The 27,997-nt window shown below is 39.1% G+C and overlaps 1 protein-coding gene across 2 annotated transcripts in view; it reads left to right on the top strand.

Annotated features, from left to right (window-relative positions):
• Window positions 1-27,997, top strand: part of ZNF407 (zinc finger protein 407) — a 387,621-nt gene that overhangs the window by 226,445 nt on the left and 133,179 nt on the right. For both annotated transcript variants that reach the window (XM_027526301.1, XM_027526302.1), the window contains exons 6-7: window positions 2,883-2,966; window positions 10,251-10,371. In XM_027526301.1, coding sequence (XP_027382102.1) covers window positions 2,883-2,966; window positions 10,251-10,371 — 205 coding nt within the window. The remainder of the gene's footprint in view (window positions 1-2,882; window positions 2,967-10,250; window positions 10,372-27,997) is intronic.

The following is a 27,997-nucleotide window of genomic DNA, read 5'->3' as shown; positions in this document are numbered from 1 at the left end:
CTGCCCTGAGAGATCACTTATATCGAACAGCAGATGAAAAGCCAGTGCAGATGTAATTTATCGTCGGCGTTTCCTTCTAAAGAATAATTGTGGAGACTTGGCTGGATCAATAATATGGATTTTTGTTGTTAGGTCTTGTAGTCTGCACCATAATGAGAGATAGGGGACAGTGGCTGTTTTCTAATAGAAAATAAAGGATTGGTTTCCGTGTCTTTCCGCATTTGAATGTGAAATGGCACACTTGAAACTAATTCGAGTTGTTAAGAAAAGTCTCCTATTAAATCTGCTAGCATATAAATATGGCACATTAACTGAATCCCCTTTATATCGAGTATATTATTACATTTAGTTTTCTCTTAAAATTGTTTTATTGAAAAATACCCTATTGCCCCACTATCCAACTCCCCCTTTAAAAAAAAAAATAGGGCAAGTGCAAATTGAATTTAGAATGACAAACAAATCAAACTACCAAAGTAAATATGACATACAACACATTGCAGACTAATACCCTAGATAAAATCCTACACATCAAAAAATCAAGGTCACTAATGTATCTAGAACCAAATTGTGTGGAAAATTGATAATTCTGTCTTTGTGCCTATACATGTCTTAAAATAGGGAAGGAAATACAACATATGCATGCAGCACGGAGAAGGCAATGACACCCTACTCTAGTACTCTTGCCTGGAAAATCCCATGGACGGAGGAGCCTGGAAGGCTGCAGTCCATGGGGTCGCTGAGGGTCGGACACGACTGAGCGACTTCACTTTCACTTTTCACTTTCATGCACTGGAGGAGGAAATGGCAACCCACTCCAGTGTTCTTGCCTGGAGAATCCCAGGGACGGGGGAGCCTGGTGGGCTGCCGTCTCTGGGGTTGCACAGAGTCGGACACAACTGAAGCAACTTAGCAGCAGCAGCATATGTGCAGCACGTACAGCTGTAAAAAACATACATTTCATGAGCATATGTTAGTGTTTGTATCGTATAAGAAAGATGTAGTTTGCAAAGAAGTTCATAAACGAGAGAGAGGAAGCATTGTCTTCTCAAATCAAGAAATAATAAGGGTGATCTTTCCTCGTTAGGGATTTTCTGGCTGGGTTGTGCAGCACTAGCCTTTTCTCAGCCACACACCACCAGACGTCTGATCTTGCATGTGCGTGTGTGGACCGCAGTGCACACATTGCTGCACGCTCACAAAGGGTTAATGCCCACAAAACTGTGGTGATGAATACATTGTAGAGAACAATTTTGCCTCAATGAAGAGTAGTATGTTAATATTAACGAGCAAATTATCTTTTGGGATTAAAAAAAAAAGTCTACTTTCAGTGTTATTTAATTGATAATATAGCTAGTTAGAAAGATTTATATTTCAAATTGATTAAATAATTAATTGAATGATTGTAATTAAACCTTATTCTTTACAGCCCATCTTCTCTATTCTTTTTTTCTATATCGATATCATGATGCCAAGAAATAAACTTAACCTCAAAATAGGGAAGTAAAGATAGGGAAAGGGCTTAAATTCAGCTTTAATGTATAAACGGTAACAATGTGTTTAAACACATCTTTTTTGGTGTGATCTTGGTAGAAGATTGGGAAATAAGATCTTACCATTGGGAAATAAGATTAAACATTATTTGGTTAAAACTCTATTAATACATGTTTATTTAGAGAAGCTAGCATTGCTCTTAGGTAAAGGGAAATCTCTTTTTGATTATGGAAGTTACTCTGCCTTCCTGTATTTACTATTTTTTCTGACCTTCAAAAGGCAATTACCATTTCCAAAACACCTTAGCTAGATTTCTGTTGTGATACACCTAAATGCTTTAGAACAAAGCAGGCTGACATGGGCACAAACCCTGAAAGACTTGTTGCATTAAATATCCGAATGAGTAAAGTAGATGAAATGATTTGTTTTATTTGCAAAATGTATTTTCTAATTTCACTGACCCTCTCTTTCCAAGGTCATCATTTTTCTTCTCCTTTTCTCTTTGTGAGCCTTCTGGGCTGGACTGCCTAGGTGCCAGCACTTATTGCTCGAATATGCTGTAGAAGAGAAAGAGAGAGGTTGCGTTTATAAACTGCAGGGCAGAATGTTAGCTTGTGTAAAATGGTTTATAAATGAGTTTGTATACATTTTTAACTAATTTGAAGTCCACCAAATGTGTCTCTAATTGTTGAATAGTTTTCCAGTCAAGAGTTATCATTAAAGATAATGATAGGAGTTTTAATACAATTTCTTTAGCAATCCCAGACTTCCTTTTCTTTTTATGCCACGAAACTTCGAGAAACATAATGGCACTGAACTGCCATTGGTATTGAGTAATGTAGATTTTACTGTTCCTTGGGATCTTCAGTATGTTTGGAGAAATCATTTAATTCATATTGTTAAGCAGGAAGTTATTAAAGAAGACTCAGGATCAGGTAAAACCAATTCAATCTCCTTCAGTTGTTAGAAAATTCAATATGTTTTATTTAAGCGGAATCATGTATACTGTATATTAACCATTCCAAGCAATCTTTAGTCAGCCCAGAAAGGCCAGATGTATGGGAATTGTAAAAAATCAGGATATGCATAAAAACTGTTCAAGTGCATAAAGCAGCCCCATCTGGAAGACATCTACCAGAAATGAAGTTGTACAAAACCATTCCATTGATAATAAAGCTAATTTTTATGGGTCTGACAAGTATGTAATTATGTTCAGTGGTGCTTTTCAGATTTTATCACAGTCAATAAACCGCAGTGGTAATTTCATTCCCATTTGACATATTTACATGGAAACATTTGATTGGAGGAATTAGTAACCCTGAAAGCCTTGATAGATATGTTTTAATGATCTGTGACCTCCGCAGTCCCTCATCTGTTTATTGTTGCAACAGGCGAGAAGTCGTTCCTGTGTGACCTCTGTGGCTTTGCGGGCGGGACCCGGCACGCCCTCACCAAGCATCGCCGGCAGCACACAGGTCAGTGCGGCTGCCCCGCCCGTGGCCTGCGGGCCCAGCGTTCATTCCTGGCCCTCCGTGGCCTGTGTTCCCAATTTTTGTAAATCTGTGTACTTGAGGGTCTACTGAAAATTCTGTTTGAATAAGATTTTAATTCATCTGCCTTTATATATCTGTGAAGTAGGCCTACTGCACGTTTGGGGGATCAGGTGTCCTCTGTCAATTCAGGTTAAACAGGAGGGAAAAGAGTGTCTGAGGGTACCCCGGACGCTTCTCTGTGGTCAGGACCCTGCCTTGGGGGCTGTGTGAGGCCGGGGCATCCGCCTTCCTCTCTCGCTTGCCTCCTCTCAGTCAGTCTCTCCTGTCCGTGTTCCTGCTCACCCTACCTCTTAGGTGCTTCTCACCTGCTCACCTAGAGCCCTGCCTTCCCACCTGTGTCTCAGCCTCCCTAACTACCTACCTTGTAGCCAGCAGTCCCTCTGCCAGTTGGAACAAGCACATGTGGTTGTAGGTCTGTCCTTTTTCAGATATTTTTGCGATTAAAAATGGAAAGCAGTGAAGAGGCAACTTAAATAGATAAGGACATTGAAGAGAATCATTTTTTTTCCCTCCATAATCATTTTCAGTGACTCAACAAAATAAAGTAAATGCTTTTGGTTAAGAACACATAATGATGAGGAGTTGTAAACATTTATTAAAGTTGATTACCTACTGGTATGCTGTAATACATCTTACAAGTAACTTCTGAATTATATGTGCCTGGGACAGTGCTGGGTTTTGGTGATGTCCCTCATAACTATTAGTCAAACCAGTTTTTACTCTCACAAGTGTTCTAGTTTAGATGATAAATCATACAGTAATAGAATTAACTTAGCATTAGATTTTTACTGGGTACTGTGAGAATGGTGGAGTTTGGTAGTTAAGCTCAAAACGGCATAAAATTAAGATACATGAAATACGTAGTTTATGGTTCATTTTGATTCTTGTTATGTTATATATAACAGTTAGCTATAGGCACTTTAATGCTCATTATGCTATCTATAAGATCAATGAAAATTAATGCTAGCCATTCCTTTTAAATAGTAAGTTTGTATGTTTAAAATTTCTATATGGGATAAGGGATATTATTGAGTTGAAAAATGTCCAATGTCAACATAATGGTGAACACTCAGCCTTTGTAAACAGAAAATTCTGTTTTAAGTTTACAGTCGCGAGGTATGATCACATTGTTTTGAACCCAGCGATTTAGAGATTCAGTGTAAGAGATGGCGAAGATCCCAATGGATAGCAATCACCCTTGGCTACTATTTGGGAGAAGTCGAGAATGTTTATGGTACAGTGTGTTCATGTGGGGTTTTCTGATTCTTAATGTTTTGAATTTTTTGATGCCTAAGTTGTTGCTGTGCCGATGGTCTCGCCCTGGCACGGCCCTGGGGGTCGTGGACCCCCTGTGCGCCCGTTACCAGCATGGCTGCACTGCCTCTTTCCCCGCAGGGGGGCTGGTGAGGCTGTGATCACAGGCATTTACAGGTGATCGATCATGAACCTGCATCGAGCAGGCACAACTTTATATTTTATGTCAGGTCCAGAGGCTCCTTATTACTTTGCTATTAACTTTATACCATATAGGACAATGTCTCGCAGACAGAGGCATCTGTCTTTTTGGCATTTATCTGCCTCTGTGGCACAAATCAAACATGATTCTTTAATACCAAAGTCAGTTCTTAAGACTCTTTGCTTCAGCCAGACAGCTTACTACAACTCAGTCTAGGCCCTCAGCTTTTACGCTGGATTTATAATATGTAAGCAACACACAACTTTTTTTTCTTTTTTCCAAGGCCAGATTTGTTTGGTTCATTTGAAATCTGTGGTTTTCTGATGTGGTCCTCCTTGACATGGTTTACCTTTTTAGCACAGAGTACCCACCCAAATTACAATCAGCTTGGAAAGGGGTAGGCATCAAAAGCGTTCCCAATGGTATAAATAACTCCCGCTGCAATACAGGCTGTCCAGGGGGCCGACACAAAACATCTTCCATTCCAAGATTTACTTTTATCACCTGTCAGAGGCCCTTGATTCAAGGGCACAGGAGCAGATCCTCACGTGTAGTTGAAGAGTCTTGGCCGGCTTAATAACCACCAGCCTGCCCAAAGGAATGCAGGGCGAACTTCCAGGGGAAGGGCCGGCCTGTCTGACAGATGGGTGGCACGAAGGGGCACCGCTGTCCGTCCGCAGCCGCTCTGGTGCCGCTGTGCTTTTACTCTCTGCCTCCGGAGCCTCAGATGCAGACTGTTCCTTGGTGGTTATCATGCCCAGGATTACTGCTTGTCCAGGAAAGGAGGAAAAGTGACAGTATCTAAACTACCGTGAACTCTTAGGGAACCAGGCAGAAAGGAAGTTACACCAGCAGGACATGTGCAGGGAGCCCTGTGGACTCACAGATAGCATCATTCAGGTAGTTAATATCTCACACATAGGTTTATTGATCCTTCTGGCTGTAGAAGGACAGAGAATGCAGAGGGATGGTTACGGGTGCACCTAATCAGTTTGACAAGTCCATCAGAAACTTTTCGTTAATCAGTGCACCTGTCTCATTTCATGCAATTCACAGATATTACCAAATGGAAATGCTTGTTTAAAATTTGTACAATTTTCTTTAAATTTTACAATCTGGAAATTGAGTTTGATTTACTTATTTATTTAGCTGTATATTGACACTAACTTCTATATTTCTGAAGTATGTTTTCTTGAAGAAATTACCTGAAATTTCCAGAAGAAATGATTATTTCTGGATAAGAAAAAGATGCTGATGGGCATATTCCAATAATAGTATTGAACATGTAATAGAATCAGTGAGTTACAGATTAACTGTTACATATAGATTGAGCAAACTGTAGTCTGTGTAAATAGACACAGAGTTCTTCTCCTGTCAAGAGCCCAGACATGCTCTAGTTTTCCTTCCTTTAGTGGCTGAAGCTTGGTATTTTATGTAGTTTATTTTGAGATTATTATATTTTTTCTCTGTCAGCTCATAGATTATTCAAGGTTTCTAATACATAGTTTAATTTGTTTTGTTGTAAAGTTAAATGTAAAGAGACAGTTTATAGTTTATTGCAGTATAATGCCAGTTTCATACAAACTTCAAATTATTACAGTTAAGAAAAATATCTACTTCTGCTTCATTAACTATGCAGAAATTTGACTGTGTGGATCTCAACAAATTGTGGAAAATTCTTAAAAGAGATGGGACTACCAGACCACCTTACCTATCGCCTGAGAAATCTGTATCAGGTCAAGAAGCAACTGTTAGAACTAGACATGGAATAAGGGAGTGTTTCAAAGTTGCAATGAGAGTATGACAAGGCTGTACATTGTCACTCTGTTTATTTACCTTATATGCAAAATACATAATGAAAAATGCTGGGCTGGAAAAATCACAAGCTGAAATCAAGATTGCCAGGAAAAATATCCACAACCTCAGATATGCAGATGACATCACCCTAATGGTAAAAAGTGAAGAGAAACTGAAGAGCCTCTTGATAAGGATGAAAGAGGAGAGTGAAAAAGTTGGCCTAAAACTCAACTTCCAAAAAACTAAAATCATGGCATCTTGTCCCATCACTTCATGGTAAATAGATGAGGAAAAAGTGGAAACAGTGACAGATTTTATTTTCTTGTGCTCCAAAATCACTGCAGACAGTGACTGCAGCCTTGAAATTGAGATGTTTGCTCCTTAGAAAGAAAGCTATGACAGACCTAGAAGTGTAGTGTTAGTTGCTCAATTGTGTCTGACTCTTTGTGACCCCTTGGATTGTAGCCCACCAGGCTCTTCTGTCCATGGAATTCTCCAGGCAAGATTGCTGCTGTGGATTGCCATTTCCTTCTCCACAGGATCTTCCCAACTGAGGGATCAAACCTGGGTCTCCTGCACTGTGAGCAGATTCTTTACTGTCTGAGCCACCAGAGAAACCCAATAACGATGAAAGCACTGGTTATTGGCCACCCTGCCAAGTATCTGACCTATGTCTTAACTACTTTTATCCTCACTATTGTCTCTGTGTTTGGTGTCTTATCCTCCTGGTCTTGCTCAGGGGTTACCAGGTAGGGAGTGAAATATGAAAAAACCTGAATTGGGATTGAAGTCCTTTTGTCTCTTCTAACTACTGCCCTGGGCTGCAGTGACAGACAAAACACCGTCAGATGAAGAGTGTATGCGTTCACTAAATATTCCACAGCTATGAACAGGGACATACAAACAGGAGAATGTAGGCTGTATTTCTAAACACTCTGATTTTCAAGCAGACGTAGAGCTGTCGGCTGGCTGAATAGATGCAGAGTAACTGTAAACCAAGCTCTTTCATCGCTTACTTTCTATATGCTGGTATACTTACAAAACTATTAATGAAAACATGAGAAATAAGTGAAGTATTGAACATATGTAAAATTAATCCATCCTATGTGTAAAGTTTCTTAGGAAAAACGTCAATTGGTAAGAGCATTTGTGAATATTACAACTGTGATTTTGGGGAAGAGGTGGTGAGGTTCCTCTAGTTTGTATGTAATGTGAGCGTCACACATCTTTTAAGTTGCCTAGGGAAAAATAATAGGTGAAATTATATTTTATAAATAGATAATCCAACAAATATATGCAAATAATTATCACTTCAACATGAAGTCAGTATAATGTTCTTACCTATTTTATCTCCCCTGTGCCACTACCCCCCCCACCCCCAGAAGTTTGAAATTTTATGTGTATTTTGCACTTCTAGCACATTTCAATCAGAGAAGGCGATGGCACCCCACTCCAGTACTCTTGCCTGGAAAATCCCATGGACGGAGGAGCTTGGTAGGCTGCAGTCCATGGGGTCACGAAGAGTCGGACACGACTGAGCGACTTCACTTTTCACTTCATGCATTGGAGAAGGAAATGGCAACCCACTCCAATGTTCTTGCCTGGAGAATTCCAGGGACGGCGGAGCCTGGTGGGCTGCCGTCTATGGGGTCACACAGAGTCGGACACGACTGAAGTGACTTAGCAGCAGCAGCAGCACATTTCAAGACTGAGGCCAATATTTTGTCTAAAATTCATTATCTCTATTTCAGTACAGTTCAGTTCAGTCGCTCAGTCGTGTCCGACTCTTTGTGACCCCATGAATTGCAGCACGCCAGGCCTCCCTGTCCATCACCAACTCCCGGAGTTCACTCAGACTCATGTCCATCGAGTCAGTGATGCCATCCAGCCATCTCATCCTCTGTCATCCCCTTCTCCTCCTGCCCCCAATCCCTCCCAGCATCAGAGTCTTTTCCAATGAGTCAACTCTTCACATGAGGTAGCCAAACTACTGGAGTTTCAGCTTTAGCGTCATTCCTTCCCAAGAAATCCCAGGGCTGATCTCCTTCAAAATGGACTGGCTGGATCTCCTTGCAGTCCAAGGGACTGTCAGGAGTCTTCTCCAACACCGCAGTTCAAAAGCATCAATTCTTCGGTGCTCAGCTTTCTTCGCAGTCCAACTCTCACATCCATACATGACTACTGGAAAAACCATAGCCTTGACTAGACGGACCTTTGTTGGCAAAGTAATGTCTCTGGCTTTTCAATATGCTATCTAGGTTTGTCATAACTTTTCTTCCAAGGAGTAAGCATCTTTTAATTTCATGGCTGCAGTCACCATCTGCAGTGTTTTTGGAGCCCAGAAAAATAAAGTCTGACACTGTTTCCACTGTTTTCCCATCTGTTTCCCATGAAGTGATGGGACCAGATGCCATGATCTTTGTTTTCTGAATGATGAGCTTTAAGCCAGCTTTTTCACTCTCCTCTTTCACTTTCATCAAGAGGCTTTTTAGTTCCTCTTCACTTTCTGCCATAAGGGTGGTGTCATCTGCATATCTGAGGTTATTGATATTTCTCCCGTCAATCTTGATTCCAGCTTGTGCTTCTTCCAGCCCAGCATTTCTCATGATGTACTCTGCATAGAAGTTAAATAAGCAGGGTGACAATATACAGCCTTGACTTACTCCTTTTCCTATTTGGAACCAGTCTGCTGTTCCATGTCCAGTTCTAACTGTTGCTTCCTAACTTGCATATAGGTTTCTCAAGAGGCAGGTCAGGTGGTCTGGTATTCCCATCTCTTTCAGAATCTCTGTTTGAGTTATGATAAAATTCATGTATCGAAAAGTAGATTCTCTTTCCCAAGCTGTTCAAGACTTAAAACATTTTTTAAACAAGTGAATTCAGTATCAGTTTTTAAGTTTAAATTTACACTAATGAAGATGAAATCACCCCATCTCAGGTACTCACCAGCCAGTATAGCTAGTGAAATTATAAAAACTGATCAGACCTGACTTCTTTGAGTTTGTGTGTGCAGAGAAAAAGGTATCAATCAGAGAGGCATGAGTCCTGAGCAGGCCTTTGAACCACCCCGGGGCTGAACTGTGTCTGCAGATGAAGCTGGTGTGTCTAAGGGCTTCTGTGGCCGCTCAGTGGTTAAGAATCCACCTGCCAATGCATGAGACCCAGGAGACAAGGGTTCGATCCCTGGGTTGATCCCCTGGAGGAGGAGGAAATGGAAACCCACTCCAGTATTCTTGTCTGGGAAATCCCATTGACAGAAGAACCTAGAGGGCTGCAGTCCATGAGGACGTGACTGAATGACTTAGCACACACACACTGGTGTGTCTGTACAGGGAAGGTGAAGTTTATGCTGTTAAATATTATGTCAAATGTTTCTTTGAGGCCTCTCTACCTTTTACTCAACTTAGTGAATTGTAATTTCTCTTTACTTCTAAAAGTTTTTAAATTGGTGTCAATTTGTAGCTTGGTTTTTGTTTTTTCTTCTTATTATTTCTTCTTATTTAATTTCAAGATTTTAGTTAAGTTTTACACTGTGTATTCAAAGTATATTTTTGTTAGATATTTTTCTGTGGTTTTAAGCTCACTGAAAGTTTTGTAATGGTTCTAATCTAACATAGTGTGTTAAAGGATTCAAAATTCCAGTGTGAAACCAGGTATTTATATTTTTATATGGATGAGTGCTTTGTTTTGTGTTTCTGTTTAGATTAGGCAATTTAGATTATGGTTTGTGTAAGTTATGTTTGAATACATGATCAGTATCTTGCTTCTGTTCTAATAGAGAAATAAAAAGTAATGGTTCTCACTCTACATTTGAATAAATGTTCAAAAATCCTACATATGTGTGATCTTAAAATTTCATAGAAAAAATGTCTTTTTAATTGTTAATAACAGATTAAGCTCTTCATTTCCAATTTTTGTAATTGGAATGTACAACCCTTCTTGGTTTATTACAGGAGAAAAACCTTTCAAATGTGACGAGTGTAACTTTGCTTCCACGACCCAGTCTCACCTGACACGGCACAAGCGGGTACACACAGGAGAGAAGCCCTACAGATGCCCCTGGTGCGATTACAGGTAATGACTCGTTGTGAAGCAGGCGTAATCAAGTGGGTCATCATGGTGGGTGAAAATCCTATAAATTCACCATCAATTAATTTTTTTTTTTGGTGAGCATGAATTACAACGATTTAAACATGATTCGCATATTAGGTTGGGAGTTTATTCAGTTCAGTTCAGTTCAGTCGCTCACTCAGCTTTCTTCACAGTCCAACTCTCACATCCATACATGACCACAGGAAAAACCATAGCCTTGACTAGACGGACCTTTGTTGGAGTTTATTACACCACCTAATTTTGGTGACTCTTTAAAAGTGTGAAGTTCTCTTTACATTTTTTGTAATCTTACATTTTGGTTTTCTAATCCATTGGTGCACCTGACATTCAAGTGATTTTCTTTCTTTGCTCAAAGTAAGGAACCATCCAAGTAATCAATTATTCAACACCCATGGCATCTCAGCTACTCTAAGTGAGGCACTCATTTAGACAGTGAAGATAATGTAAGAGATGTTTTCTGCCTTTAAGGATATTGTAGAATAATGGGCGTCTTGTAATGTTTTGTAAATACTTGTAGAGTTTGGTGTCGCTTAAAAAGGCCAGGGGAGTGCATAGAGAAGGAGCAAGCTCAGTCCTGCTAGAGTAGAGAGTCTTTCAGGCATGGCTTAGAAGATGTAACTTTCAGACACACGAGTGTTCTACACGGATGCGGATTGTTCAGCACAGTGTGGCGTTCCCATTCTGAGAGCATGTTGGTGGTGTTGAGTGCTCCATCCACTCGCGGAGGCCCCAGTGGCTGTCCTCTGCCAGGTTGCAGAGTGACTTCACGGAGGCTGCAGGGCACAGGTGCACAGAGGTGGGAGTGGGGGGTGACCCTTTTACTCTCTGACAAGCTCCGTGTAGCCAGGGCGTGATAGTGCAATGGGCATGTGGGTTGAGACTGGATCACACTATGCAGGGAGCCCATGAGTGTGCTCTGAGCTCACTGTGGCCTGTGAGACACCACGGGGTGTGCACTCAGCCAAGGGCCCTTTTCTTAGGGCCTCCATCAGCCAGATGTGGGGCTGAAGGTCTCATGCACCCATTGTGCATGGAGATGTGGAAGCATTGAGGGCAGTTCTTAAGTGCAGCCTGCCCTGTGACGTATTAGAATCTCCACCTTAACCTGCAGACTTTGTAAAAATATAGATTTTTGTTATTCCTGCAGATGTAGCCTGTGCATTCAGTAAATATATTGCCACAATCCCTATTATTAGCCTCATTATTGCATTAAGTTTTTTTTTTGTTGTTCTTTTTGCATTAAGTTTTATGTCAAAGGTCATCTAATAGTACAGAGATATTACAGATATATTTCAATCACCAGTTATTCATTCCTTCACCGTTTTGTCAGTTCTGTTTTTTGCCTAACACTAAACTGGTAATATCTTTGAAATTTGGTAAAATGGTGATCCAATTAGAGATGGGCATAGAAATTCTAAGACTCTGATAATATGAATTCTTTAAAAAGCACACTGTATTAAATGCTATTTTATTTTATTAAAGAGGTTATGTTGTAGTTGCCTTTCCTGCAAAACATGGAAGCAATTACAAATTTATATAAAATTTCCCTTATTTATAACTCTTGTTCAGTCTCTAAGTTGTGTCCCACTCTTTGCATCCCTGTGCACTGTAGCACGCCAGGCTTTCCTGTCCTTCACTATCTCCCAGAGTTTGTCAAACTCATGTCCATTGAGTTGGTGATTATCACTTTTAGCTGTTAGGATTTTATTCTTTCAGTCTGTACTTTATGCCTAAATTTTGAATCTTTATTTTTTTTAGTTGTTTGTTTCATGATCAATTTTAATTTTCACACTTAAATTGTATAACCACCTTATTTCATTTATCCTGTATAACCGTGGTTTCAAACTATAATTTTTAAGTTGCAGAACTGTTACTTTAGACACAATCTTACACAGACCCCATATATAAAATAGATAAAAACGGTATCTACCCGTTACAGATTTCGGAGCTGCACTCTGTAGTAGTCACTTACTATAGCACTGACAAATATCGTAGAAGACTCTTGATAAGCAGAAAGTTTTCCAGTGGGAGAAGTTATTGCTTACAGTTGCTGTTGCATTAACCTCCGTGTCCTGTTTATGACTTTGGAGAGATCACTCAGCAGGGCTGGGTAGTCAGGAACTTGGGCTCCACGAGGCTCAGGGCTCACTGAGGTCGTTAAGCCTCTTACTGAGTTGTGAAAGACACGTGGTTTGAGTACCAGTTTACAGAAGCACTGCTGATGTATGGTAGGAACAGACTGAGGTCACTTATCCAGAGCCCTTGTTTTCACTCTTATCTCAGGTTGGGACTTCAGTTGGCTGTAGGCTTTACTCAATCTGACCATTTCAAGGTACTGTTCAGTGAGGTAATGCAAGAGTTTCAGTGCCCTGAAGGTTGTTAGTGTGTTCAAATTTATTTATAATACTTGCCATGATGGATTTTTTTTTTTTAAACAGTGTTTCAAGTTAAAAAAAGCCAATCATTAGGTAACGGCTGAAATACCTTAAACTTTCAAAAGACCTGGTCTTAAAACTGCTCTTTCCTTCATCTTTCCTTCAATATAATTTCAATACTTGCATGGCCTCAAGTTAGATTGATAACAATAATAACTTTATTAAATTTTTAGACAGTTATGCAATTTTATGATTTTTGCTCCAAAAGTACTTTAACCTAAATCTTTGTGCATAGTATGTGATTTTTTTGGAGGAAATTTGTAGAAGTATGATTTCAGGCTGTTAGTACCCAGATGGGGGTGTGAATTTTGTTTTGCTGATTGGTACTGTGTTTTGGTTGCGTCTCTGTATGCAGAAACATATTTCTAAGTATGTTAGGCTTTCTTGGTGTGAAGTCATGTTATACTTTTGCCAAGGCTGAGGCTGTACTACTTGTCCCCCTACTTGAGTTACCTCCTTGAAACAGCATCACTTCCACTGAGCAGTGCGTTTGAGCCGACTGGATCCCATTCTTTCCATACCTCTTTGAGCCCGGCGAGAAGAGGAGCTGGTGTATTCTAAGACTGTTGTTACTGTCCTGTGAATTAATACTCAGGGCATTTATATCTAGTGATCACTCTCAAATTTCCTTCGAAATGCTGTAAGTGCTTGATAAAATGGTGATTTTGTCTTCATTTAAACCTTTTAAATTGAATGTTATTGAAAGTAAATAATTTCAACAGTTTCTGTTCATATCACAGTTTTATCTTCTGTGTATACATGGTGAGATTTACTTTCACTAAATAGACAAAGACCAGTTAACTTGACCAGGAGTAAAAGAAAAAACTTCCAAATATGTGAATACTCTTAAAGTTTAGGACTGTGAATGAAATCTAGGCTTTTCAGCAGATCTTTTTGTTTTCTTACTGATGAAAATAAGATTTCTAAATGAGCATATGGTTAACTTCATGAAGACTGTTTTAACTACACAGCATAGGAAGAACAAACTGCTTACCAGGTCTACCTCACAACAACAAAGAAAGTATCTTCTTTCACAAGGTAAATAAATTGGAGTATGTGTGATTTCTATAGAATAAAAATATATATAAGATGATCACATATTTCCTGAGAAGATATGGTCATATTTGTCTTATCACTGACCTTTCATAATATTTTGTTGCTTGAAATATTTAAATACTTTTTTATGTTTTTATTTTTTTCTGCTTAGTATAAATAGATAAAAGTTATTCCTATAGAGTATTTCTATCATTGTCATTATTAGTGCTTATTTGCAGGTAAGTTGCCATCATTAGAAATGAAAGAATCAAGTCTGGAAGGAGATTTATTTTGTGCTTTTTCAGTCTCTAAAATTATCTTGCCAAGGAGGAAAAAATTAGGCCATTATTTCAAGCTAAACTATATTATCATTTTCTAAATGAAAGTTGAAAGCAAACAGGATCCGTAAAAATAATAAATTTGGTATTTTGAAATAATTCAAAAAATAATAATTCAGCAATACTTTCTAAAAAGCAGCTAGAAAAAAATTAAAAGCAGTTAGATACTTTTCTTTTCCAGGATTTCTGAATGTACTGTATTTTTATTTCACTGAAAATGTCCCTATGTTGATGCAATAATTTTGAAGAAAAAATAGTAAAGACATTTCAGAGGCCAGAATTGTTTCTTATAAGAGATCTAGTTACAAGTTCTAGAAATAAAATTTGCTTAGAGAAACTTGTATGCTACTATTAAAGCATCTATTTACAGTTTGACGTTTTATTCAATAATTGTTCAACAAATAAATTAATTGAATGTTGGATTAATTTAATAAATTTACTGAACAAAATAAACTAATTGAATAAATTAAAAAAAAAAAAAAAAAAAAAAAAGAAATGAAAGTATTATTTAAATTTCATTAGAAAATATATTTTTTTATTTTATAAATTGAACATTAGTGGAGAAATACTAGTAGTTATAATTATTCATGAAAAATTTGAATATAGATTTGTTTACAAAAGAATTTTATAATTGGTCTTTTGAACCTGGGGCTATTTTTCAAGTTTGCATTATTAATTTAGGCAATGACATCTCATTCTGTTTAGATATAAACATGTACCCTTTTCTTAAGCTTTTACTGTCTGAAATATCCAAAATTCTAATCCATTACAGATCAGTATATTCCATCATTGCTTCAAAACTTTTGAACCATTAATTAGTATTCATTAAAATTTTGAAGGGTAAATTTAGACTCATAGCATTGTTCTACCATATTATTTATACAGGAAATTCTTTAGATTTTTTTATACATTAACTTGGAAACAACCTAACATTTTTCTATATTTTTGTTTTTTGTTATATATTAACTGTCACTTCTATATTAATGAGAGAAATAGAAAAATTCTAATATGTTGTACTAAGTACCCTTTCTAATAATGTAAATCCTTATTTCCCCATGGAGTTTATTAATATTGAGCTACACTCTGTTTCACTGATGATGCTGGCTTCACATGAGATTAGATGACTTGCACTGTGTTGGCCATAATTGGGCTTTTATTTTACATGAAACTCACCTTCTCATTGGCTTCCATTTTTTAAGATTTATGGAGAAAATACAGTAAATACATATTAACCATAAATGCATAAACCACTGATAAGTCATAAAATGTAACACAAAATATTATCTGCGGTACTAAAAATATGAAGGATAATCTTATATTATACTTTGAATGTCATTTAGTAAATTAAAGAAAACCAAGTTGAGGCCAGACTCCACCAGTTTGATCATTTACTTACTACGTCTCTGTTATTGATCTTGGAACACGTTCATTGTTTCCTAAGACAGATTTTTTCTCAACTGTATGCCTTAATACTTGCAGTGTTACACACTGTAAAAAGCTTTTTACTGTTCTACTTTTGTATTTTATTCATTATTTTTATTATTATTTGAAATTATAATTTCAGTTAGAAATATGACATATCATAGAGCTGAGGAATAAAATTTATAATTCCTGCCCCATATTAACAATTTACCCCTCTTTCTTTGCTAAACTTGGACATACACTTTGATTCGTTTCCTTACTTGATGGCTTACTTACCCTTGGCTGATGTACTTCCATAGCATCATTAATACATTAGGTTTTGATCTCAAGAAAAGTTTTCATTTATTTTGGATGAGAGCAGGCTAAGAATGTTTGATGTAACCTTTGACCCAAGTAGTGGAGTCTCAACAAGAAATGTGCTTTCTGTGATATCCCCTAACATCTCTTTTATTACTCTTCTAAATACTTTGTTTAATGTTTCTTATGATAAAATTTGCTGTTTTTACACATGTGACTGGACTGGGTAGAATTTAGTGTCTGTCACAACCATTTGAAATATGTATGTGTGTTCTAGAAAATTTTTGTCAAAAAAAAACCTTTTAACATTTCACGTGTATTATGTTTCACTAAGTATGAAGGCGCTAAGGCCTCATGCATGATGGATCATTGTTGTGTTCTGCCCTTCGTAGCATCCTGGCTGGAAGACTTACTCTGCAGGGATCACCACCTCCCTGTGGGGACTCCCCAAGGGTTCCAGTTCTCCTTTGGCTTCCTGTGCAGGTTCATAGGCAGCAGCAGGAGAAGCAGTAGATGGGTCAAACTTGGGTTTGCCCCGAATAATAATACCAAGGAGAAAAAATAGGTTTTTATCTTTGTAGCAGAACAGCATTTATACCAAGAGAGAAGGGGAATTATACGTACCAAAATGAACAGCACTTGTTTCTTTTCCTGAAGAATCAGAGGTAGCATTTGTTTCTTTTGGGTGACATTGAAGTTCTTAAAGAATAATGATATTACATAAAAATAATTGAATGAAAATATCTGGTATTCATAATAATTTATAGTTGAAGCAATTTGACCGATGTCAAAAGCCTAGTTATATCAGAACAAAATTCAAATTGAAAACTATTTTTGTCAGTGGAATAAACCAGACAAGAAAGACTAGTATTGCATGATATCACTTAATGTGTGGAATCTTAAAAAAAAAAAGAAAAAGTCAAAAAAATAGCAGAAAAGTAGTGAGCAAAGTAGGGAGACGTGGGTAAAAGGGCATAAACTTTCAGTTATCACATGAATCAGGTCTGAAGAGCTAATGCATCAGTGATAAAGTATTTTGAATACTTGGAATTAGTGAAGAGAGTAGAACTTAAATATTCTCACCAAAAACAAACAAATAAAACATACCAGTCAGTACTATTTCATTTGTATCACGTCTGTTTTCTCTTTATATTTACTGGGCTTCCCTGGTGGCTTAGCTGGTAAAGAATCGCCTGCAATGTGGGAGACCTGGGTTCGATCTATTCTATCCTAAAATAAGAGTACTGCTCCTCTGATTACTGGAATGAGGAAACAGATGTCCTCGGCTGAAAGCCTCAAAGTCCGTCACTTTGCAGACTTCTTTTGGGATAATGATTCCAAGGCGCTCCTCGGTTCGTGGTCAGTGTCTTCTGGAAGCTAGATGCGTCTCCTGTACTGTGTGCGCAGTGCCCATCCTGGCGGAAGGCCCTTCCTGCTCGCTACCTTCACACAGCTCAGTGAGTCACAGGTAGATGTCAGTTCCTGGCTGGCTTGTGGAACCGAATGTAGTTGTTGGCAGCATAAATGTTGGTTAGGAAGATTCTCCTAGCAGGTGTCAAGGTGGTACTTTCTGGAGGTGTACTGTTCTTTCTTGTGAAGTAGATGTTTCTGGTAAATTTCCATGGCATCTTTTGAGGGGTTCCCTAACAAGGAGTATAATTGTATTTTCAGGTTTTTCTGTCCTAATTATAAAAGTCAGACTGTATGTAAATGTATTTTTTTTATTCCTAGCATTTCTGTTTCAGTAGAAGTTAAATTCTGTCCTAACAAATATCTCCTAATTTTCTGTTTCATTAGTGAATTAAAAAAAAAAAATTCTCAATAGTTTTAACTGTTCTAGTTTAATTTGGTTTTGTATTTTCTGTAATGTATATATCTAATGTTATTTTTATCTGTAACATATTTAAGTTTTCTTGTCTGCCCTAAGACACCCAACTATACAGACTTTTAAGAATTTTTGTTTAGGCCTATGTGCTGATATAGCACAGTATTTATGTCAGGCCTTTAGTTACTGTTGGTAAATTAATTTTCATCTGACAAAACTCATTTAAGTGTAAAAAAAATCTGTAGACCTAAAAACAAGTAGATTCCATAGTATTAAAAATTACAAATTGGTTCATATGCGTTTAAAAGGGAGAAAAGTCTCAGGTAATTTGTTTTATCACACAAGTTTTAAGTTGTTTTGTTTGTTGATGTAGCTGAAATAGGCATTGAGATCACAGATTAATTAGAAGAGCCGTTTTGAACACAAAGTGACCATACATTCCCTTTGCTATCTCTTAAAGTAGAATCTAGATAAACATGTTTATTTAACCTGCTGGCTCTGAATCCCACATCCAGTCATTATAGAAGGACCAGCGCTATCTTTGGGGATGGTCTTTCTACAAGGAATTACTATGGACAGTCCCTTGGGTGGTAGTTAGATATATCTGTATATATTGTGGTAGAAAGAAAGACCTTAGAGATGAAAAAAATAGAAAATATTTTTTGGGGCAATAATCTCTTGCATAATAAGTTATTCCTCAGACACTAGAGCTATTATCACACAACAAAACACTTCACAGTGTAACTATCTATGTCTCCCGGCAGTAGAGGATCATACAACATAAGCTTGTTAGGAAAACTCTGTAATCACCAGGATTATCTAGAACAACAGTTGGAAGAACATTAGACACACCCTTCTGGTTGTGTGGTTGAATTTCACAAACTCAGTTGTGGAGTCGAGAGAAAATAATAGAACAGGATACCTTTGAGGTGTATAGCAGTTTTACCACCTGTCATAAGTTCAATGAGAATACCAAGATATTAGTTATTTCATTTTGGATTTGGATCCTTTGTTTCAATGTATTCTGAAATATTGCCCCTCTAGGGACTGTTAAAAAAAAAAAAATTCTGAAAGAAAGAAGGGGAAGAAGAGAAAGAAAACCTGAGAACGAGCAGGCAGTGGGGATGCAGCGTGTATATGAGCAAGCGTCCCTATCAGCACGCCTTGTAGACATCAGAGCCCTTGAGTGGAATAAGATGCGGCCGCTTGGTAGCGCCAGTGCACGTTTTGGCTTTAGGTTAAGAATGTCTGTAAAAACAAGATGACATCTTTTCTCTCTCACACATCTTTCTTTTGTTAATTAAGAGAACGTGGCACAAATCTTCTGTTGACTTTTTCCTACTTGTGAGAAGCACGTTGGGTAAATATACTCAGTCCTTTCTTTCTTGTTTATGTTTTGTTTTTTTCATCTTGAGTTACAGCTTTTAAGAAATACATGAAATGTCATAAAACAGATTAGAGTTTTCCATAGAGGAAAAATGTGATGAGTTTTTAGTGCTTGCTTGTGCTTGAGTAAATCAGTTGATCTCTTAGATTTAATTATTTGAAGTAGAAATCGGTTGGCACTTAAATCTGAGAAATTTGTTTTGTTCTAAAAACCTCAAATAGCTTTACTTTAATAAAAAGTAGAGTTCTGCCCCACTTCCGACTCCTAAATGATATTTTTTGCTTGGTTTTAGATCATCTTCTCCCATCAGCAAGCCTGGATTGTAGAACCCATGGGATTGTGTGGGGACGAGGGCAGGACGTCCTGGGGGCTGAGTCCATGCCGGGTATTTTGCTTCTTACCCCACAGGCAGTGAGTGTGTAGATAGTGGAGAGTATTAAGGAGGAAACTGACATATTCATATTTTGCTTTGCAATAGTCACTGATGCGGTACAAATGAGGAGCCAGAGAGGGGCACAGCAGAAGTTGAGAGAGCATCTGAAAGACAATTGCGAAGGTGCAGGCAGAAATAATAAGCGACTAACCCTAAACCAACATGGTAGCCATAATGGGCGTAGAGAGAGGCTGATCTCAGCGCTTGTTAAGAGGGCGAATGAACACAGTGGCCAAATGGATGACTTTGGGGGCCGAGTGACAGAAAGATGCGCCATCCTTTCGATGCCGCAGCCAGGGCTGCTCGTTGAGTGGCGGTCGCTCACTGGGTCCTCACCCCTGGAGGAGAGAGACCCCTTTGGCAAAGTGATGGCGAGTGTGGATTAGCTTTGAAATGACTTTGAAATGCCCGTGGATGCCCACATGGAAGCCAGCCAGGAAATGTGTAGGTCAGCGCTGATGCGCGTGCACCTGGAAGCGCTGATGCGAGTGGTGTCTCCCTTGGAAAACGTGGTGAAACAGAGGGGCGAAGAGCAGGTGTTGGGGAGGCGGAGCGGTAGCCTTCCAGCAGTGCAAGGGACCCTGGGCAGCAGGAAGGAGTGCCTGGGACAGGACACCGGCCTCAGCTCCCAGAGGTTTTCTGCAGGAGCCCAGGTCCAGCATGGGGGTAGGAGCAGAAAGCACACGCGTGGTCAGACATGAGGCTGTGGGGAGAAGCCAGAGCAGAGAGCGCAGTTATGTTGTATTTGAGTGTTTGTTTTCATTTGCTTGCTTAAGGTTGCTTTTAAAATCTTACTTAAATACTTACATGCCACGGTGAAGGAGCCAGCTGAAACAGCGACCATGAACAATGCCTAAACTATACCTGACGACTCAGATGGCACACGTCAGCTGAGGGTTTTGTGACAGGTCGGGGGGCCTGGTAATAATTTTGAAGCATCAGCCGTGCCTCTCTTGAACTGGAGAACTCCAGCTTCACACCTCTGAACCTCTATGCCCAACTGCCATGACAATGCTCCCACATTTGGGGACACTGCATAATGCTAAATTTAAATTTGTTGTGGTTAGAGTTTTGAATCAAACAACACAGAAATTGTGTCATGGGATTGCTCTGCTCTCCCCTACATATACACCCAGTCCTGGGATTTTATTTGCTTTCTTTGGAGAATTTACTTCCACAAAAGATTGCACTGCTCTGACTATTAGATGTAATTCAAAATTTTGCTTGGCACACTTGAGGGTGACCATTTAACCAACAGTCATTTAAATGTCATCTTTTAAAGTGTGTCTTCTTTTCTGTGACTTATTCTAAACAATTTTGCTCATGGTTTAGGACTTCTCTAAGACTGGCACATATGACAGGCCCTTCTAGTGACATCAGAAGTCTGTGGAAACTCACAGGCATTTACTGTGATGACTCCCGTGTGTATTTACAACCCTTTCTGTTTGTTTTACCTTCATTTGTTTGACTTTATTAGTAATCACAAATATGGTATAACTCTTATCAATCACAGCTTTAATTATATTCTTTATGTCCATTTGTACTAAAACTTCTGTTTCACCCCATTTTAGATTGATCCCTGCCTTCTTCAAATTGCCATATTTCTAGAAACATATAACTCGACTGGAATGGTCCTACCAAGAGAAACGTAATAATAAGGACCATGCGGCAGTGGAGTTAGTGTGTGTATGGCATGGAAAGAGAAGCAAATATATCACTCCGCAGGGTGAGATAGGGTGCGTGATTTGTTTTCATGACTTAGGGTATATTATAACTGCTGAGTGTTGGTGTCAGTTGTACTAAACCACTAAAAAGTGGAAATAAGTCATCTATATTGCTCCACAGGTTGATGTATGCTTTTCTTTTGCATTCACTCACATTCTGTTTGGGTTTCCTTTGATTCTATAGGAATTTTTGCTGCTTTGTTTTATTATAAATTCGAGTTCCACAGGAGGATTATGGCTGCATCTCAGAATTTGGTTTTAGCTGGTCTTTCACCTTTAAAAATGAAAAGTGCTTTTCCCTTTGCAAATTGAGATAGTTCTGGACATCTTGCCATAAATTTTTGGCACCACTTCTGTGAGTACATAAAGGTAATAGAAGTGATCAGCATAGTGCCCCTGAGGTAGGTTCATTTTAGCATTGGCTACAATGTTTTATTAAAACAGTTGGGGCAGCTTCCGTCCTATCAGCTAGCACAGCTTTCTTAAGAAGGTTCTCAAAGACATGACAGAAGAGTGGCAGTGAGTAAGTGTGTCATTGGAAGTGCACACTCAGATTCAAGGAGCTGTGTGCCTGGGAAATATATGGATAACATCAGCATATATACAGACACACACACACACAAAGTTACGTGCTCCTCCCAATTACTGATTTCGTATGAGCTGTGTAAGCAACGCTATGAATGTAAAGGTCACACAATCCAAATCTTACTTCTTGTCATGGGCGCTTTGTTTTCAACTATGTACCCACACAGACATATTCTACCTGCCCTGCATCCATTTTAACACAACAGCCTTCCAAAGCATGGTGTGTTCTGATGTAAAAGAGATTCAAAACAAGGCTCCAGCTTTATTCTTACAGCTTTTTTTTTTTTTGGTTTAAAAGTAGAATATATGTTTGCTTTAGCTGTAAAAGCACAATCAAGGCACCATGATAAGTGAGTCAGTGCTGTAAAAGTGAAACGAATTTTGCCTTCACTCACATGAGCTATAGAAGGAGGAAGCTTTATTGTCCCTGGGAAAGTGATAAGGCAGAGTAATTGTATATTATACTGTCCCGGAACATCTGCCTGAAGACTGTTGGAGCAATTCATCTATCATGGACGATGCAGCATGTTTTGTCTTTCTGCTTTAACCCGTCCCCACTGCTGGCCTGCGCGGAGGTTTTGATAGGGACTGCGCCTGGGCCCAGGCTCCCATTAATCAGTCCCCTTGTTCAACACTCCAGCTGACATAATTACAACCTGCGCACAGCAGTTATTCAAGTCGAGTCCTTGTCACTCGTGGTGCGAAACTACACGGCGCCGATCCCGGAGGAGATTGCCTTATCACACAGAACAAGGGCTCGCAGGAGCCGAAGGGAATAGGAATGCGGAAATGTCTTCCGGGAGCGCTATATATTCCTTTAAAATAAGACATTTGAGAGACTTACAAGGGACAAAGGGAGGCATTGTGTGCGGTGACTGAAATGAACAGGTTATGATTTTTAAATGCATTACGTGGAGCAGTTTTGTAAAAATGGACATAGGTTATTAAATAAACTCAGTTGCCCCCTCGTCATCAGTGATTCTTTTAAGTTTTTCTTCAAAGTGATCATGAAGCTCTAGGATTATGGAAGGTTGAAATGCTGCTCAGTAGGACTCAATTGAACTCTGTGAATAAAATATGTGTTTTAAGTCTTCTGTAAATATACACTTAACTCAGAGAGTTTCGTAAGGAAAAGAGAGTCTGGGAAGAGCCTTTCAAGAGCTTTGCAAAGACAGGGAAGCTCACTATTCCCTCTGGCCAGAAAATAACTGTTTGTCGCACCTCCTCTGTCTGACTTTATGATGGGTAGCTTACTGACCAGCTCCTTGGTGTAGCAGGTGTGAGAGATGTAGTCTCCTTTCAGCCACTTAAGAAATTTAAAATTTTATGGCAGCCCCACCCCTGCCCCTAATGGACCAATTTATGGGCATGTCGTGAGTTACGTGGTCAGGTCTGCAAACCTCCTGGATGAGCTGTGCTCTCAGGCATGCATGCAGAAGCTGTGGGTATTGTACATCCAGCCTTTGTATTTTTTTCTTTTTTTTTTGGTCTCTTTGACATTATAAAATTGTCCCAGGTAAAATCACGTTCTGGCCTAGGCTCTCAGAAAGATTGTGAAATGTATTTTTGGTTCTGTAAAAATTTCCATTCTATCACCTTAAGTTTGAAAAGCTTTCAACTAGAAAAGCTACAGTAAACTACTACGTATACTGATATTTATATCTTGAATTATAAAGTAATATTGTTTGTGTGTGACTATTTCAGGCAAAAGTTCTGTAAGGGCAGTCCTTCCTGTGGTTCCAGCCTGCTGAGTGTCTGTGCGCCCCTCAGCCTCTCTCCCCCTTCAGCCTCTCCACCTGCTCAGTGTCTCTGCCTCCTCTGTTGCTCCTCCAAGTATGATTCCAGTGACTGCTTGGACTTAGCAGGAAGTCAGGCTGTATTCCTATTCTTTGTTAAAGATCCTTTTCTGTTGAAGTCTTCTCATTTACATGCCTTTCCTGGTTTCCAAGCATTTCATTTGCTAAGCTTGGCTAGTTAACAGAAAAGAGGAGAATAATACTCATTCTCTAAGGACATCCACCCATCCATTCATCCATCCAGTGTTCAGTCATGTCCAACTCTTTGTGACTCCGTGGACTGTAGGGTGCCAGGCTCCTCTGTCCATGGGATTTCTCAGGCAAGAATACTGGAGTGGGTTGTCATTACCTTCTTCAGAGGGTCTTCTTCATCCAGAGATCAAACCCGTGTCTCCCTCATTGGCAGGTGGATTCTTTACTGCTTGAGCCATCAGGGAATCCCCCTGAAAGGACATAAGTTTGTAGAAATAGAGTGGGGGAGGGCTCTATTTATTTCAAAGGTCCAATATAAGAAGAGTGGCAAGGTAACAATGAGCAGGATTTCCACCAGTGTCACTGGAACCACAGATGACAAGTGAGAGGAGAAGAAGCAACAAGTATGGCTGACCTCAGGGCCAGTTTTCACCAGTCATGGCCTTCAAGCAGCAGATGTCATTGGCTCAGCCTTGGAAAATGTTTCTGTCATCAAGTTAGTTTGAGAAACATTCTCTGTTTTACCACCCTCTTCAGATGCATAATGAGTAGCATACTGAACACTCACAGAGTTACTGCTGTTTAAAAAAATATGTAATTTGTGTAACTGAAATGTATGAAACATTGACCACCAAAGTCTTTTCACTGCAGCCCTATAGGCATCATGCTGGACTAAGTGGAATGTTGGGGTAGTTCTGTTTCTTAAAGGCTGTTGTTGTTGTTCAGTTTATGGCATTTGTGTTTGAATTTTATCCAGCAAAGCTTTTTCCAATCAAGAGTATAAAAATATTTTCTCATATTTTCTTCTAGCACTTTAATAATTTAGTGTCCTTGTGTTAACCTTAAAATCCAAATAACATTTGTTTTTGCATGGTGTAAGACCACAAGAATCTGTAAGTTATCTTTCCTCATGTGATAGGCAGTTGACTGAACACCATTTGTTGTGTGACCCACCATTTCCTCATTGATCTGAAATGACATCTTTATCCCTCGTATACATGGGTCTTTGTATTCTCTGTCCTGGTGATGTATCAGGTTCAACACTCCCAGTGACATTCACCTGTTTGCTGAAAATCGTTGATAAAATACCCCATTTTGGCCATAGGGATATAATTTTTTATTCTTGTATCTCTAGCAGTCTAACCAGCACAACTGTTTAGTAATCTAAAATTCTCAGGCTCTTTCCTCCTGGGTCCTTCAGTGGGACCTACATGGCAGAGGGCTGTGTGTCTTGGGCCATGTTAGGTCAATCATGCAGGAAGCCTGAGCAGCTGCCTTGGGCTTGCCCTCCGCCTGCAGGGACTCACAGCGCTGTTTTCTTCTTCCTCAGAGAGTCCACAGTGTTTCTTAGACCTGGTGAATTTATGAGTTACATACTGCTGGTTTAAAAAATGTAGAAACTTCTTAAATTTTGTTTACATAAAGCCTTTCATGGGATTATTCTTTATTCATTGTGGATTACTGTTTTAATGATACAGTGGAAACCTCCTTCAACTGAACTTTAGATAATTATGCATTTATAATACACTTGTTCCAAAAGAAACTTAACTACAGAGGGAAGAGGAAGTGCATTTCTAAACATATAGGCATACAACCCTATATAACTGCGGGGTTTATTTTTTAAATAAATTGAAATTGCCTTTTGTAATAGTAAGTAAATTGCTAATGATGATCCAGAGAGTTGAACTCTATTGCTTTCAACAGAAAGACTAGTTATGGTGATAAACAGTGAATTGAGCACCTCCTGTATTTTCTAAACTTGTTTAATGTCATTTACCTTAATTCATGATGACCTTATGAGACATGTATATTATTAGCATAAAACAACAAAATACCCCATGGTCTGAAAGTGTGGGAGGCAAAGTATTTAAAAAAAAATTCTGTATTTCTTTAAGCAGAACTTTCAGAATTTTTAAATGTCAGGTTATGTACATAACTTGCCAAGTTGTTAACAGGAGACCAAGATAGTGGTGAATTTCATACATAGAAGTTTGGGAGTGGTAAGGCAGACACATGGCTTCTCTTGGGGAAGGAATTTTGGGATCCATGTTTACATTAGTGTGTGACATCTGTACCTGCTCTCTCTGCATTTCTATATTAAGATAATGTTACCAGTACACCTTAGTTAAATACACAGAAACTACCTGATTGTGTCTTAGTGATATTACTTTATTATCAGCTCAGGTCTCTCTGCTTCCACAGTTAACTCTCCATATCCACCATGCCAGCTCACCTGATGGCTTGGGGGAGAAGTGGTGACCTGGGAGGAGAAAGAGCAACACAGGTGGATGGGCTCTATCAGACATGAGTCCTGTGCATCCTGGGTCATGTCAATGGATGAGCACGTGCAAGACAGACCAGCAGACTGGGACAGAAAATCCAGACTTAGCTTCAAATAAATCAGATATTCATGGAGATAGCACTTCAAGTCAGTGAGAGATCTGGCGAGCAGTGTGGAGCCACAACTTACACCATGCTCTAGGGGAATTTTGAAAGGACTCTAATACTTAGTAGAACAATGCAACTATTCAAGTACTAGAGCCAATTTGGGACAGTCCCTTTATGACCTCTAAGTAAGGAGGCCACAGGACAAAAGATGAACAAAATAAAACATTTCTGCTTTACCGAAGATACTATAAACAAAGCCTAACTGAAAGTAAGGAAGAGATATTTGCTACTTCTGTCATAGACAAATGAGTTTACCTCCCTTATATATAAGAGAATGACTAACAACCCTTAGGAAAACAACTCATAAAAATAAGGAAAAATGGTACAGAGGAAGCAGAATACACATGGAATTTCAATATTTGAAGCAACTTTATTCATTACAAGAGGAATGCAGATTAAAACTGTTAAAAGTTGGAAATTGAACCCCGCCTCTAGCTGTCATTTTTCACCCACCACATTGGCAAAAACTTGGAAGTTTGGTAACACAACACACTACATTGGCACGACTGTGTAGAAACAGGCTCTCTAAAACATTGTTGGTAGAAGTGTGAATTGCTACACCTCCTCTGGAGGGCCATTTGGCAGCATTGATCAATACTACAAAAGCATATGCCCATTGACATTTGAAGCAATTCCACTTGGCATTGTGACATTCTCTTGGCATCCTGAGAAAGGGAAAGTTTCACAAGAGAATTCATCACAAGCTTGTTTACACTAGACTATTCATCACAAACTTGTTTACATTAGTGAATGATCAGAAATGACCTAGATGCTCATCAGTAAAGGATCAGTTAAATGCAGTATTCTCTGTCCTTACTAGGAAATTCTGTGGAGCTATTAACGAAGGAAAGGAGGCGAAGCCTAGGGAGGGAGTGGTAGGGTGGTGGGGGGAGGGAGATGTCAGGAAGGATGCTGTGCTCTTACGTAGTCATGTGGAGAGGTCCCCATGCCCTGCTGTTAGGTGGAAAAAGTAAGATGCCAACACGTGTTATGCCAGCAGATTTACATACAAGAAGAGGGGAGAGAAACAGATATAGTGTGTTTATGCATTGAAAAAAAATTGTTAGTTCTCCCAAAAGATTGATGGGCAGTTAGTGATTCTGTGTCTGTGGTCCAAGGTAAGAGGGTGGTGATCTAGGCTGTGGTAGGAAGAGACTTCACTGTCTCTGTCTGTCATTATTAGACTGTTTGATGTTTGAAATATGTGAAGGTAGGTTTGTTCAACAACCTCAGTGGTACAGTAATTTTTTAATAACTGAAATCACATGTATCAAAAGAGAAAAAATAGGAGCTCTCCTGGGATGAACCATGCTCTCCTCTGCTCTCTTGGATGGGAAGTTTCCTGCTCAGGAGTTGGGACCTCTAAACCAGATTCTGCTGATGACAACATGTGGACAGGTGTCAGCTTTCAGCATCAGTTTCCCCTGCTGAATGACTTGATCCCTTTTATTAAAGAAGTTTCCTGAGTGACTATTAACTGCAGAACTTCTCCTGAAAGATCAAGCCCTGAGCCTTTGGAGTGGGATTACTGACTCTAAGACCCTAGATTACCAGAGAACTAACCCTAAAGAGTATCAAATAGTAAGAACTTACATAAAGGAAACCGCTTGAATACAAGACCTGGCATCACCCAACTACCAGTAGCACCCTGTGCAGGATGCCTCTAAACA

The sequence above is a fragment of the Bos indicus x Bos taurus genome, chromosome 24 (assembly GCF_003369695.1).
Source record: "Bos indicus x Bos taurus breed Angus x Brahman F1 hybrid chromosome 24, Bos_hybrid_MaternalHap_v2.0, whole genome shotgun sequence".
Classification (NCBI taxonomy): Eukaryota; Metazoa; Chordata; class Mammalia; order Artiodactyla; family Bovidae; genus Bos; species Bos indicus x Bos taurus.
This window is presented reverse-complemented; position numbering and strand designations above follow the sequence as displayed.